This window comes from Bison bison, unplaced genomic scaffold (assembly GCF_000754665.1).
Source record: "Bison bison bison isolate TAMUID 2011002044 unplaced genomic scaffold, Bison_UMD1.0 scf7180017857213, whole genome shotgun sequence".
NCBI lineage: Eukaryota > Metazoa > Chordata > Mammalia > Artiodactyla > Bovidae > Bison > Bison bison.
In genome coordinates this window covers 129,879-145,803 of record NW_011487786.1, presented here as the reverse complement: position 1 = coordinate 145,803, position 15,925 = coordinate 129,879, and the positions used below count along the sequence as shown (strand labels likewise).

Genomic DNA, 15,925 nt, shown 5'->3' with positions numbered 1-15,925 from the left:
TAGAGCACAGGCTTAATAGGTGTGGTACAGGGGCTCAGTTACTCCAGGGCATGTGAGATCTTCATGGACCAGGGATCGAATGCATGTCTTCTGCATTGGTAGGCAGATTCTTTACCACTGAACCAGGAGGGAAGCCCCAGACATCTACATTTTAAATAATAAGTGATGTGCTCAATATTACACTAATTTGCTATATGTTTCCAGTTTTCTGTTTTCTATATGTGCCCAAATTTAAATCTTTTGCTGTATAGATGTCATGTATATACAATTTTCCACAGACTGTATAGAGAATTTTGGTCATATACACAGTGGTCTAGGAAAAGACTCCTAGAGTTTGAGTCCCAGCTCTGCCATTTCCTCATTGTGTGGCAGTGGCAAGTTACTTAACTTCTCTTTGCTTCAGTTTCTATATCTTTAAAATATAGATAATGCTTTTATCTATCTTATTGTTAAGAGGAGCATAGAAATGATTTCATGTAAAGAGCTTTAGTTTTGTGTAGTATAATGAAAGTTCTCAAAAATTGTTAACTCTTACTATGGTAGTAGTAGTGACTCAGTTGCGGTAGTTAGTTGCTCAGTTGCATCTGACTCTTTGCGACTCCATAGACTGTAGTCTCCCAGGCTCCTCTGTCCATGGAATTCTCCAGATAAGAATACTGGAGTGGGTTGCCATTTCTTTCTCCAAAGGAAAAGAACTCTTACTATAGAGGTTGCTTATTTGCTTTTCTCTTGGTTCAGAATTTAGAATATATAAATTCTATATTTCTTTCACTAGAAATCATCTCTGTCTTTATCCAAAGCACATTTGAAATAACTGCCTTATTAAATCCTAAGGGTGTGTTGGAGGCTGGCTACATATCTTTCTCATATTATCCTCCATGGTGAGACATTAACACAGCCTCAGAGCACATTATGGTCTGCAAATCCCAAGACTTTCTAGAGTCAGGGAAATCATTACAACTACAATAGGGTTGGTGTGTCAAATTACAGTTCCAGGTTTATGTCTTTCCTTAAACCCTACACCCACTACCTCTTCTCAATTCTTCTCATCTAACAAAGTACTGAAGAAGTCACCTGAGGTAGAGTGTTGTTGTTTGTGGACTTTAATGTTCTTGGCTCTGCCAGTTACTAAAGATGAGATCTTGGGTGAGATAGCTCTCAGAGTTTTAGTTTCTGTTAAAAGAAAATCAAGAGAATAAAAATAATCTCAGAAGATTGTTCTAAATGAGATAATACTTTATGAGACTGGTCTATGGGAGGAGCCTGTAATGATAAATTGCCTCCTTATTTTTCCAATTGAAATGCCTTACTTTTTGGACTTTCTTGGTGGCACAATAGATAAGCATCCTCCTGCCAATGCAGAGGACACATGTTCGATCCCTGGTCTGGGAAGATTCCACATGCCCTGGAGCAACTAAGCCCATACGCCACAACTATTGAGCTTGGGCTCTAGAGCCCAGGGACCACAACTACTGAGCCCACATGCTGCAGCTACCAAAGCCCATGCACCTTAGAGGCCACGCTCCACAACAAGAGAAGCCACTGCAATGAGAAGCCCATGCACCACAGCTGGAGTAACCCCCATTTGCCACAACTAAAGAAAGCCCTTGAGCAGCAACAAAGACCCAGCACAGCCCCAAATAATTGTTTAATAATGCCCTAATTTTCTAATTCTCTTTTTTCTCAGATTATAGTTAGATTATTTTTCTCTATACTCATATCTATACAGCAATATATTACATTAACCTAGGCAAAACTCAGTCATTAAAATGGAAATAACATTTTATGCAGTTTGAAGAAGACTTTGGAGAGACCTGGTGCTTAGTATCAGGAGTACTAGTATTTTAGAATCTTTTTAGAGAAGATAAGCATTGCTGTTAATAGCAAAGGGAGGTTATTTCTTGGCATATGTTAATTACATATAATTTGTTTTAGCACACAGAACCTGTTAATCAGATTTCAATGGCCATATACAACCTAACTGGCTACAACACGGGTTCCTTTACCCTTTTGGGGATCCCTGGACTTGAGCAGTACCACGTCTGGATCAGCGTCCCCTTCTGCCTCATCTATCTTGTGGCCATTGTGGGTAATAGTGTCCTTCTCTGCCTCATTGCAACGGAGAACAGTCTTCATGCGCCCATGTTCTTTTTCCTTTCCATGCTGGCTATTACTGATCTTACACTGTCTACCACCTGTGTCCCAAAATCTCTGAGCATCTTCTGGTTTGGTCCCCAGGAAATCAGCTTTCCTGGCTGTCTCACACAATTATTCTTTCTGCACTACAGCTTTGTTCTGGACTCAGCTATACTGCTGGCCATGGCATTTGACCGCTATGTGGCCATCTGTTCACCCTTGAGATACACCACTATTCTGACCCCCAGGACCATTGTCAAAATTGCTGTGGGAATCTCCTTCAGAAGCTTCTGTGTTTTTGTCCCATGTGTTTTCCTTGTAAATCGTCTACCCTTCTGCAGGACACATAACGTCCCTCACACGTACTGTGAGCACATAGGTGTTGCCCGACTAGCCTGTGCTGACATCTCCATCAATATCTGGTATGGGTTTTGTGTTCCCATCATGACAGTGATTATAGATGTGATTCTAATTGCTGTCTCCTACATCCTTATCCTCTGTGCTGTATTTCGCCTCCCTTCTCAGGATGCTCGTCAGAAGGCCCTGGGCACCTGTGGTTCCCATGTCTGTGTCATCCTCATGTTCTATATACCAGCGTTCTTCTCCATCCTTGCACATCGCTTTGGACACAATGTCTCTCAGACCTTTCACATTGTGTTTGCCAACCTCTATGTTGTCATCCCACCTGCCCTGAACCCTATTGTCTATGGAGTAAAGACTAAGCAGATACGAGAGAAAGTCATTCTTCTGCTCTTACCCTAAGAGGTCCCATTGATACATGCCTGAAGTCTAGGTGGCAGGGGCAAGTCCCTAGTCCACTTTAAAGACTAAATCTGTCACTTTGACCCCAGAGAAGGGACTGATAAAAAAATTTCTTATTAATCAAAAGTGTGATTTTTTTTGTTTCTTTATTATTTTAAGCAGAAATCTTCTCTGCCATTCCGGCTACAAAAAAACAAATTTTTAGTCTAGGAAACTTTTTGATTTTAGGAATCAAAAAATTTTAAATTTCTTTTTATTTCCCCAAGCTGATTGTAAAATTTTAAATGAAAAACAATAAAATAATCAGCATCTTTTTTTCTCTATAAAGACGTTTCTAAAGAATCTGATTTTTTTCAGATTTATACATCATAGTAGTTTCTATGACTTGCAGAGCAAAGGACTTCTACCATGACACTCTGTGAGGTTCTGGATTTTTAGTTTGGATACTTCAGTCGGATGGCATCAAGTATGGCTTCTGGCATGTTCTTGGTGCATAAACATTGTTTATCTAGAAAAAAATGGCAAATAATCATGAATGACTAAGTTGAGGATGCAGATGTTTATTTTAGATCAAGGGAGAAGGTGATGATGAAACCCAAAGCTCATTTTTCACTCAATCTCATGAAAAAACCAAGCTAGTTGGGGTGGGTACAGTCCTCTAAGTAAGAATATACAGAGGAAGCTAAATTCCCATGGCCAATAAGATGAAAAAGTATGTACAGATTAAGATGTGGTTTGAAACTTGACCAATTAGAAAAATTGCTAGCTCCAAGTCTCTTCTTTATTCTTATATCCCAAAAGAAATGTAGTCTGATGGCAAAAACGTATCTCTGTTTACATTATTCATTGTCTTTTCAAATCCAATATGCTTAAGTTGGTTATAGTGAGTCATTCAGTCACTAAATCAGTCAAGGAATAACAATTTTTGGTGTTTGATGGGTGCCAGTGGTAGCTGATGTCTGAAATCCTCCCATATTTACTGTGACCTTAAATCCTACTGCTTTTTCTAAACAACCTCTAGATTCATCAGTCCAGAGTGAGCATTCCCTCCCCTTACCACAGAGGGTCAAACACTCATCACTCTTCATCTGAATAAAAATATCAGAGTTCTACACGGTTTCTCAAATTCTGGATTGCGTTCTCACCTCGATGTTACCCCTTCACTCACATGTCACTAGATTTACATTTCTATGTAATTCTCAACATAGAATTTTAGTATGAAAGATACATTCTTTGGACTCAGAGACTCAAGTTTGCATGCTCTTTTACTGTGGGACACAGGCACATATGTTGTTTCCAAAATTATTTGCAGAATAAAAATACTATGAGGTATAAGTAGCAGAGAAAGTAAAAGTAAAACAAAACAAACAAACAAAAAAACTGAGAAAGATATTTTTTTTAAAAATAAAAAAAGTAGCTAATACAGTTTCCACATACCATGAATTCCCATTCTCTCATTGCACATGGGTCAAGAATTCAGTTCTAGGTTATGTGAGAGTTAAGCATGATTTAGTTGCATAATTCACAGCATCTATACATTAGAAGCCAGTCAAGTGTTCAGAGAAGTAAAACTACTTATTTCTGAAAGGACGAGCAGAAAGCGGTATCTTCAGAGACCTCTTAGAGAAAAGGCACAAAGTTATGTAATTAATCACATTCATTTGGAATATGTAATTTCATGGAATTCTTCAGTCCCTTATTCCAGTACAGATCATTAGAACACCTTAACTTACCATTTAGTAATAACTAAGAGGACCTAAAAAGCCTCTTGATGAAAGTGAAAGAGGAGAGTGAAAAAGTTGGCTTAAAGCTCAACATTTAAGATCATGGCATCTGGTCCCATCACTTCATGGGAAATAGATGGGGAAACAGTGGAAACAGTGTCAGACTTTATTTTTCTGGGCTCCAAAATCACTACAGATTGTGACTGCAGCCATGAAATTAAAAGACACTTACTCCTTGGATGGAAAGTTATGACTAACCTAGATAGCATATTGAAAAGCAGAGACATTACTTTGCCAACAAAGGTCGGTCTAGTCAAGGCTATGGTTTTTCCAGTGGTCATGTATGGATGCGAGAGTTGGACTGTGAAGAAAGCTAAGCACGGAAGAATTGATGCTTTTGAACTGTGGTGTTGGAGAAGACTCTTGAGAGACCCTTGGACTGCAAGGAGATCCAACCAGTCCATTCTAAAGGAGATCAGCCCTGGGTATTCTTTGGAAGAAATGATGCTAAAGCTGAAACTCCGGTACTTTGGCCACTTCATGCGAAGTGTTGACTCATTGGAAAAAACTGTGATGCTGGGAGGGATTGGGGGCAGGAGGAGAAGGGGACGACAGAGGATGAGTTGGCTGGATGGCATCACTGACTCGATGGACGTGAGTTTGAGTGAACTCCAGGAGTTGGTGAAGGACAGGGAGGCCTGGTGTGCTGCGATTCATGGGGTCGCAGAAAGTCGGACACGACTGAGCAACTGAACTGAACTGAACAATTTAGTGGGGAGGTAATATAATGCTAGTCTCTTTAAGCCTCGTTTAGTCCATGTATTCTGGGGCATTCAGAGTACTAAGTGGACATTAGCAATCATTATTCATTCATTCAACAATGTTTAGCAAAATGCTTGACACAAAATTTAATATCTGAAACACTGGGCTAGGTATTGTTTTCATCATACTGAACAAAATCGATATGTCCCCCATTTAGTGGAAATTGTTATCCAGTGATGGAAAAAAACCTTGATCATAAAAACGCCCAAATGAACATGTAATTTCAGATTGCATTAGGTTTTAAAATGGACAGAAACTAACCCAAATGTTAGAAGCAGTGCCTTTGGAGAGAAACTATCAAAGGAAAGCAGCTTCAAATTAGGCTTTCAAAAGGCCCGACCTGAAAGAAAGAAAATTTTCTCTAAGAACAATGAGAATCATGAGAAGTCAGGCAAGCAGGGGAAGGTGGATGGCATGATTTAAGCAGAGGAGGTGAAATATCTGTACACTGAAAATTATAAAACATTTATAAAAGTAATGAAGACCAGTTTTCCCATTATTCAAAAGTAGAGCATTTCTATAAAACTTTGCATAAGCCAAAATGGCTTAAAGCAAAAATTACCTTAAGACACATCTTGCCAACAGATGCATAAAATAAGTTGAGATACAGTATAGATGATCAATGACACAGTTCTAAGTTATGATGACTTGATGCTGAGATACTGAGAGTAATTCCTGGGAAAGGAGATTGGTAGGACCACTCTTGCTGCTCTGGGTGTGCACTGTTCCATAATATCTGGTTGCAAAACAAATGTTGAACATGATTATTGCTTTTCACTTTTTTTTCTTACAATACAATAGTTCTCTTCAGATTTCTTTCAGCTGATGAAAATAGTTACTAAAGTGTCTTTTGTAAAAGTAAAGGAGTATGAAGCAAACTTTCAAAAAGTGGAATATCTGTAAATGGAAAGATATCTCATATTCTTGCATGGGGAGAATGAATATTGTTAAAGTCTTCATACAACCCAAAGACATCTGCAGATTCAATACAATCTTTATTAAGATTCTAATGGCATTTTTCAGAAATATAGGAAAAATCATCCTAAAATTTGTATGAAACCACAAAAGACCTGAAGAGCCAAAGCAATCTAAAGAAGGAGCTGGAGACAACACAACTCCTGATTTCAAACTATAAAGCAGTAGTAATCAAGTGATTACTATTTGATTATACAATGATTATAGAATGGCACAAAAACCTGATATATGGATCAATTGAACAGATAAGAAAGCCAAGAAATAAGTCCTCGCATATATGGTCCACAAGGGCACCAATAGAGAAAGGATGTTGCTATTATTATTTAGTGGCTAAGTCATGTCCAACTCTTGAGACCCCATGTACTATAGCCAGCTGGGCTCCTCTGTCCATGGGATTTTCCAGGCAAGAATCCTGGAGTGGGTTACAATTTCCTCCTCCAGAGCATCTTCCTGACCCAGGGATTGAGCCTGCCTCACCTGTGTCTCCTGCATTGGCTGGCAGATTCTTTGTAGCTGTGCCACCAGGAAAAGGATAATCTATTTAATAAATGGTATTGGAAAAACAATATCCACAAACAAAATGATAAAACTAGATTCTGATCTTACATTATTCACAAAATTGAACTCAAAATAGATTGTTTTAAACATATGAGCATAAATTATAAAATTCCTGGTAGCAAACAAAGGGAAAAAGCACTTGTACATTGATCCTGACAATGATTTTTTGGATGATAGCCAAAGCACAGGTAAAATCAGCAAAAATAAATAAGTGAGATTACACACACACAATGATATATCGTTCAGCCACAAGAAAGAAGAACATTTTACTGCTTGTGATCTACACTGATGAAAGGTATCATGCCAAGTGAAATTAGCCATACAGAAAAAAAGAAAAATACTGTGTGGTTTCACTTATATGTGAACTAAAAAGATTTTTTTTCTTTAAGTTGAACACATAGAAACAGAGAGTGCAATGGGGATTGGGAGGCATGGGGAGATGTTGATCAAAGGGTACAATGTTTCAGCTATAAGCTTGTATATAAATAAGCTCTGGAGGTCTAATGTGCAGTATTATGACTGTAGTTAATAATACTGTATTGTATACTTGAATTCTGATAAGGGAGTAGGCTGTAAATATTTTCACCACACACACACACACACACATACACACACACACACACACACACACAAATATGTAACTTTATGGATGTGTTAATTAACTTGATTGTGGTAAATATTTAATAATGTATATTATATAAAGCTACCATGTACACTTTAAATATATACAATATTTTTTTTGGCCACGTGATACAGCTTGCTGGATTTTAGTTCCCCAACCAGATTGAACCTGGGCCATAGCAATGAAAGCCCAGAGTCCTAATAAGTGGACCACTAAGGACTTCCCTAAATATCTACAGTTTTATTTGTCAACTATACCTAAATAAAACTGGGAAAAAAGAAAAGCAGACATTTATGGATGAATAAACTTGCTTATTATTTTTATGTCATATATAAAATGTATGCTTGTTTTTTGAGAACAAACAAACAAAGGGATTAGTATGTATAAAGACACAGTTGAAAAAAGGCTCAGTGCTTTAAAGGAACTGGAAACTGATGGGGATGGAGTGGCTATAGGTAGAGGGAATAAAAAAAAGTGAGACTGCAGAAGGTACAAAAATCCAGATCATTTAAGAAGTTTGTTTAATATTTTAATAAAAATTTAAAGCTATAGAAACTTTAAGTAAGGTGGCAACAAAGCCCCAAATTGTATTATAAAACATTATATATAAATCTTTTGTTTTAATGATGGGGTTTGGGATAGTTTTGAGGGAGGAATGGAGAGGGAGGTCACTGGATAAAACAACCACCCATTCTCACGCACCTGGATGTGGTGAGACCAAAAGAAAAACCTACCGCCTTCAGTAGCCTGATGAAAAGGCACAGCCAATGTCAGTTAGAAATGATCCAATAGAATGCCTGTCTCTGGGGCTGAGTCCTTGTGAAATAACTCAGATTCACAGAGTTATTTTATTGTACAAAATAGCTAAGTGGGAGTCCAAGTAATTGATAGGGGCCAAAATTAACATGTAAAAAATAATAAAAAAGGATAAGGAAATTTCCACTTTCATTTAATTGCTTAATCCCTTAATCATTTAAAAAAGAATAACACAATTTCTAGTTAAAGAAATTGTTAATGTATGATAGTAATTGAATTTTGGAGACTTTCATTTTAAAATAGTTGATTTGTACTCCTGCATGTAGCAGGACCAGCTATTTATTAAGGCAGCTCTCCTAGATCATGCTAACAGAACCATAAGATTTACATGTAAAATTATAGTTGGTGTGTTGCTGTTATTTAAGTTGGCATGAAGGATGGGATGTAATTCAAATTTTTAGGGTATGAATTATAAATAAAGAGGGCCGGGACACCAGAGTATATTCCTATTTTAATTCAGTAGAAATCAATAATTGATTCACTAGAAAACTCTTTTTATAACATCAGGTTATGGAAACATTAAGTTGTAAGTTCTACATAACCTTTTGTAAGGACCAAGTGTTCATATAAAACTCACTTAATCTACCTGTAACCAGTTCTTTTGCACCTAATGAATAGCCAGAAATGACAGATGTCTTCATAAAGGGACAGATGACACCAAAGGTAAGATTTGGAATTTTCTGTGACTTAAATGTACATACTTTTCTTATGTGAATTCTGGTTCAAGAAAATTCGACTTACAGTACCTCAGAGAAAACTCTGGTAGGCATTTGACTGATGTTTTCAATAGTCTTTCAATGTTATATATATAAAAATAGCCATTGAAAATGGAATTATTTGTACTCAGTGTCCAACCAGAAGAAAACCTGCCCAGGGATAAGATAAAAACAAAAATATGAGCAATTTTAAAGCTCACTTTGAGAGTTATCGCTGAATGTCTTTGTAAACTTAAGACAGAAAGACTAGATTTACCAAACTCAGGAAAATTGACCTGGTCCTTAGAGTTGTAGGAGAAACACCTCTTAGTTCTAAATTGAGATCTGAGCCCCCAGAAAGCCTGACAGTATCAACAGGCAGATCGAAGGAAGACAGAGTGAGAATGGATCCAGAAGATGTTTAAGGGGAAACAGTATTATACAGTAATTTGGTTAAAAAATTCATGTAAGTAGAGAAGTGTGACACTCGCAGAGCTTAGGAACATTGAAAGGAATGGGTTTGGGGTGTTATGAATGCAGTCTGGGACACAATAGCTTTGAATCTAAAGTGGGATATTTAGCCAAAGATGTTCCAAATAGGATGCCCTCTTTGATACTCAAAAACCATTTCTCATGTTGTCCTCATGTGGGAGTTCCAACCAACTTTCCTGTTTTCCAGTTTTTATGCTCTCATCTACGTATATATGTGTCCTCTGGGGGAAAATAAAAGACTCAAAAATTCATTGTAGAGTTTAGTAATGCAGATCCTGGGGCCTCACTCTGAAAAGCAGTGTTAGATTATCTGAGGTGAGCCATCTCATCCTTCTAACAGGTCCACTGTGAATCCACCACTGTGCTAAGTATTTTCATAGGCAATGTCCCACGTTTTTGTCCTAATTTGTAAATCCTTACATAATCTTGAGATCTTCTGATCTTGGATCTCCTTGCCAAGATCTTAGAGGCCATACATGCTCAGCTGGGGACTCTTTGTGACCCCATGGACTGTATGTAGCCTGCTGAACCCCTCTGTTCATGGGATTTCCTAGGCAACAGTACTGGAGTGGGTTGCCGTTTCCTTCTCCAGGGGATCTTTCCAACCCAGGGATCGAACCTGGGTCTTCTGTATTGCCATTGGCAGGCAGCTTCTTTATCACTGAGCCACCAAGGAAGCCATAATCTTTAGAAGTAGGGACTATATAATATATGTCAATTTCCTGTTCAAAGTCATTTATATGGTGATGGCATGACCTTGAAACCTAGGTGGCCTGATAGGTGGGCACACATGGCCACATACCTATAGTCACAGAGTTCACATGCAAATATAAAAACAAAAACATACCCTGAACAGTGTTAGCTCACAGACCCAGGCAGGGTTAATATAGTCTTCTTTATCCTCTTCCCTTGAGAGTGAGAAAAGAAGGTGTTAGAGTCCCTCAGGCCCTAACTTTTTACCTCTTCCCCTCATTGAACAATGACCAGGAAAAAATAAATAAATAAGGAGATCAACCTGTCTATTAGTCCTTTCCTTCCTCCTCCACTTAGTTCTTTGGGTGATGTGTTTGGTCCTCTTGCAGATTTTCTGTGTGTCTATCATCATAATCTTTATTCTCTCCATTTGACCCAATAACCAAACTAGGTGAGTGCTGGTTATTTAAAGGGGGTTGGTTGGAATTAGGAGAGAAAGAGTGAGTGAAAAGCTCAGGATTCCACATTCTAGGAGTCACAGACCGAGCACTACAACTTTCTTTCCAAGCAACTCAGATTTTTAAGCTGGGTTTATGGTCTCCTGTACTTGGATATATGCTCCAAATGATTAGAATAGATAAACATCTGGGTTAAGAATGGCCACGGTAAGTGCTATTCAGGCAACTTCTGTTAGATTTGTGGCAAGGACCCACAGCCCTAACTTGAGGAGTAGTTTTAAGTGTTTGGATACTCTTGTCAGTTTTTATACATCTGTCTATTTCTGTTTTCTTCTTCACTGTGTGATCTGACTGTTGGGGATCATCCAGATGATATAAAATATAATCCAATAAAAAAGTAAATCTTACTGTGCGCTTACTATGTGTCAGACACTGAAATAAGGAGTAGTTTGAGGGACATGTCTAATTTTGTCCTAAAAGTAACAAAGAATTAGATATTAGGCCCTTTTCAAAAATGAAGAATCGAAGGATCATATAGTTCAACTAAGTTTGCCCAAGTTCACACAGCTAGAAAATTATGGAATTGATATTAAAACCTTCTGGTTCTACTGCCACTCTGTGCCAATATGCTATTGAAATAATATGGGTACATGTATGTGTGTGTGTGTATCTATCATAATCACATTTAATCAAATCAATACTGTTTATATCTTCTAAAACCTAGTTTGTGTTGAAATTTCACCAATTATATGTTATCTTCTATTTCTGGTTTATTTAAATAGAATTCATTCAAGAACTGCATTTGCTTGTGCGTTCTCTAAAATTTATTTTACTTTAGAAAAGTATTTTCCTCCTCCAAGTACCCAACCGTTTTAATGGCATTGACATTTTGAGAAGACCAGGCTGTTTGGTAGATGGCCCCACATTGTAGATTTGTCTGAGCTGTGAAACGACAAGCCTCAGAACTAACTTTGTGTGCCCGTGTGTGTGTCTGTAAATGTTTCTGCATGACTGTAGAAACATCTGTTGTGTTTGAGTGCATGAAAATATAAAAACTAGAGAAGACCTTTCTTCACACATGTCTGAAGAAAAGATGATTTCAGACCAGCTGGAAGAGCTGTGATTCAGAGTATATGGTTTCTGGGTGCTGGTGCCGTGTATTATTTGAGTGTGTGAGCAGCGCAGAAGAGGGGTTTCAGCACAAAGGCTGCATATCCTAATTAAATCTCTACTGTTGGCCATGGGTGAGTTCTAGGCCTCTGGTGGGTAAGAGAACCGAGTGAAGGTGTGACAGAGGATGCACACACTTAGCATGTAAGGGGTTGGTCTGTGGGCCACTGTCTGAACTCTGCACTGTGTTCCCAGGACCCAGAACATATGAATTCCGGAGACACTAAAGGAGAGTTTGAGTTTCTGTAAGAAATGTGATTTTGCTTATAGATAAGGGAAGGTCAGAAAGAACAGAGCACCTGATTTTTCTTTGGCAAAAGCAGAAGAGTGTCAACACTAAGTGCTGGCTTGGGAGAGGGAAGGTATGGTGAACTGGGCCTAAGAATGTGCTAAAAAAGTGCCTGTAGGGATAAAGCTGAGAATGCGTTTTGACCTTGTCAGGTTAGGAGTCTGAGGCATGTAGCTATCACAAGCTTTCTCTTAGTGCTGATCCTGGAAGTCCCTGGCCTTGCTGTGGTTAGTTATCCCTAGAATAGAAATCATTTTCTACATAGATGCATTACTGGATCAGGAATGTTGAAGAACCTAGCATTATTTTTGTGCATAATGTTCATTTGTTCATTAATAATACTTTGAGCAGCTGAGTCACAAACATCTTTGTCCTGCAAACTGAGAGTCTACAGCTGCCGCATCACCTTCACTGCTCTCCTCTCCTGGCCTCAAGGGGACAGCTCATCTTTATTCCCGCCTGGGAACTGAATCAATTTTTATACTATCTTTAAAGATTACAAACTATTTACAGTTATATGGGGACATCCCTGTTGGTCCAGTGGCTAAGACTTCGCCTTCCAATGCAGTGGGTGTGGGTTTGATCCCTGGTCCAGAACTAAGATCCCACATGCCTCTCAGCCAAAAAACCAAAACATAGAACAGAAGCAATATGGTAACAAACTAAAAACTTTAAAAATGGTCCACGTAAGAAAAAACATTGGCTATTTTCCCCACGTTGTACCATATATCCTTGTAACCTCTTATACCCAATAGCTTGTACCTCCCACTCCCCAACCATCATATTGCCCCTTTCCCTGCTTCTCCACACTGGTAACCATTGGCTTATTCTCTATATAAGTGAGCCTACTTCTGTTTTATTATATTCACAGCTTTGTTGTATTTTTTAAACTCCACATATAAGTGATATCATACAGTATTCGTCTTTCTCCGTCTGACTCATTTCACTTAGCTTAACACCTTCCAAGTCCATACATGTCGCTTCAGATAGGAAAACTTCAAGGACCTGGTCTTTAAAAGATTTATTCCCAGAGTCAAGATTTTGGTAATTTACAAAGAAAATTGGCAATGACACAATCCAATCATGCAGTATTTTTTATATTAGCATTCGTGTTTGTTATAGGTGTGTACGGTATGTGCATATGAGTTTGTATGTGTAGTAATGTGTAGATATGTGTATGTTTGTGTGAGAGAGAGGGGGGAAGAGGGATTTCAGGTTTGTGTAAAATTATGTGTGGGTAAATATATGATGGTAAAACATATGAGAGAATGTGAGTATAGATCAAGGCATTCTTGAAATTTTAAGTACTACTTATGTGTGTATCTAAGATAGTATATATCCTGCAGCGGACATGTCTATCAAATAGAATATGCATTTACAAAGAAATAATTATTTTGGATAGAAATCTTGATCAAAATTGTTATTAAGTCCAAAGCATTAGGATAGTATAAAGCTGTATAATTTACTGAGTTCTGGAAAACAGTATTTTTGGAGGAACAAGAATCCATGAGCTGAAGTGTATGGGATTTTTAAATTTAAGTTGCACCTGTTTTTCAGCATAGTATAGGAACTCAGACAGTGTTGGCTAAACTGAATGAGGATTTTGAATGGAAAAAAGTGATGTGGACTTCACAAATTGAAGAAGCACAGTCACCATGAAGCTTGAAAAGAGTGAATAATTGCTTGGGACAATGACAGAAGGAGTTGATATTAACTAACGATGACCATGCATGCCTGCTAAGTCGCTTCAGTTGTGTCTGACTCTGTGTGACCCTATGGACTGTAGACCACCAGGCTCCTCTGTCCATGGGATTCACCAGGCCAGAATACTGGAGTGGATTGCCATGCCCTCCTCCAGGGGATCTTCCCGGCTTAGGGATCGAACCCGCATCCCTTAAGTCTCTTGCATTGACAATCAAATTCTTTACAACTAGTGCCCCTGGGAATCCCTTAATGATGTCCATAAAGTCATGTAAACTATAATCCACCAACTCTTAGAAAAATATGTCCTGTAAATTGATAGTTTGTAACAGAGGTACCCTGAATAATCAAAAGAATGATTGATGCCAATATGGAAAACTCCCTGGAAAAGCCCTATAAATCATCAGGCATGGCCAGAATAAATAAGATAGTCTCTTTAGGTAAAGTAACTGTATGTTCTAATATATATGAAACTGTGTGGCTTATGCATGTTACCTGCCAACTTCCTAACAATCTTTCTTCACTACAAAGTATCTCATTTTGAATTATAATTAGTCATTTTATTTTTCGGGATATATAATGAGCTGTTGGAAGTGAGGGTGACTCAAATGAGCCTAACATTTACCACCCTCTGTCTTCAGGAACTGGGACTTGTGCCATCCTGGTCTGCCATGGTCCTTTTCAACCTGAGCAGTGACAACCCAGGACCCTTCATTCTGGTGGGGATCCCAGGCCTGGAGCAAGCCCATGTGTGGATTGGAATTCCCTTCTGTATCATCTATATTGTAGCCATTGTGGGAAACTGCATCCTTCTCTACCTAATCTTAGTGGAGCGTAGCCTTCACGAACCCATGTTCTTCTTTCTCTCCATGCTGGCCATGACTGACCTCACCTTGTCCACAGTTGGTATTCCTAAAACACTCAGTATCTTTTGGCTTGGGGCTCGAGAGATCACATTCCCAGGGTGCCTCACACAAGTGTTCTTCCTCCACTACAGCTTCGTCCTGGATTCAGCCATCCTGATGGCCATGGCATTTGACCGCTATGTGGCCATCTGCTCTCCCTTGAGATACAACACTATCTTGACCCCCAAGACCATCATCAAGATTGTGGTGGGAATCTCCTTTCGTAGTTTCTGCATCATCCTGCCGGTTGTATTCTTGCTCATACGACTGCCTTTCTGTAGGACACACATCATACCACACACATACTGTGAGCACATAGGTGTTGCCCGGCTCGCCTGTGCGGACATCTCCATCAACATCTGGTATGGCTTTTGTGTTCCCATCATGACAGTCATCTCAGATGTGATCCTCATTGCCGTTTCTTACACACTCATCCTCTGTGCTGTCTTCCGCCTCCCCTCCCAAGAAGCCCGCCAGAAGGCCCTGGGCACCTGTGGTTCCCATGTCTTTGTCATCCTCATGTTTTATACACCTGCCTTTTTCTCCATCCTTGCCCACCGCTTTGGACACAATGTCTCCCACACTTTCCACATCATGTTTGCCAACCTCTACATTGTTATCCCACCTGCACTCAACCCCGTTGTTTATGGAGTGAAGACCAAGCAGATCAGAGAGAAGGTCACCATTTTGTTTTCTACCAAGAGGACATAATAATGTTCCAATGAGCAATGGAAAAGCTAGGATAAGTTTATAGTATATATTGATGTCATAAGAATTTTAAAAAAGCAAATGCTATTTAAAGCAAGAACAGTCTACAAGTGATTTTGCATATTAAGAAAATGGCATGATCTATAGGAAAGAGATGCTTCTATATTTATTGATGACAAATCAAAATGTTGAATGCATTGCCTTTGGAGAGAGACTGTTAGAGGAAAGTAGATCTAAATAAGGTTTTTAGGAAAGCCTTCCTTGAACAAAATTGCATATTCCTTAAGAAAAGTGAAAATCATGAGATGTCAGTCATCGGTATGAAGGATGGCATAAATCAGGCAGAGGAGGCAAAAGACCTGTACACTGAAAATTATAAGACATTGATGAAAGAAATTA

At 38.7% G+C, this 15,925-nt stretch overlaps 2 protein-coding genes across 2 annotated transcripts; both read left to right on the top strand.

Annotated features, from left to right (window-relative positions):
* The first annotated feature begins 1,962 nt into the window (after positions 1-1,962).
* On the top strand, positions 1,963-2,898 carry LOC105003366 (olfactory receptor 52H1-like). The gene has a single exon (XM_010860505.1). The coding sequence runs from the start codon at positions 1,963-1,965 to the stop codon at positions 2,896-2,898; it is 936 nt and encodes a 311-aa protein (XP_010858807.1).
* An 11,686-nt stretch (positions 2,899-14,584) lies between these two features.
* LOC105003310 (olfactory receptor 52H1) lies at positions 14,585-15,529 on the top strand. Its single transcript, XM_010860372.1, has one exon. The coding sequence runs from the start codon at positions 14,585-14,587 to the stop codon at positions 15,527-15,529; it is 945 nt and encodes a 314-aa protein (XP_010858674.1).
* Positions 15,530-15,925: the final 396 nt, after the last annotated feature.

Excerpts from the sequence above, each read along its gene's own strand:
- LOC105003366 (XM_010860505.1), top strand. The coding sequence starts at position 1,963 with ATGGCCATATACAACCTAACTGGCTACAACACGGGTTCCTTTACCCTT.
- LOC105003310 (XM_010860372.1), top strand. The coding sequence starts at position 14,585 with ATGGTCCTTTTCAACCTGAGCAGTGACAACCCAGGACCCTTCATTCTG.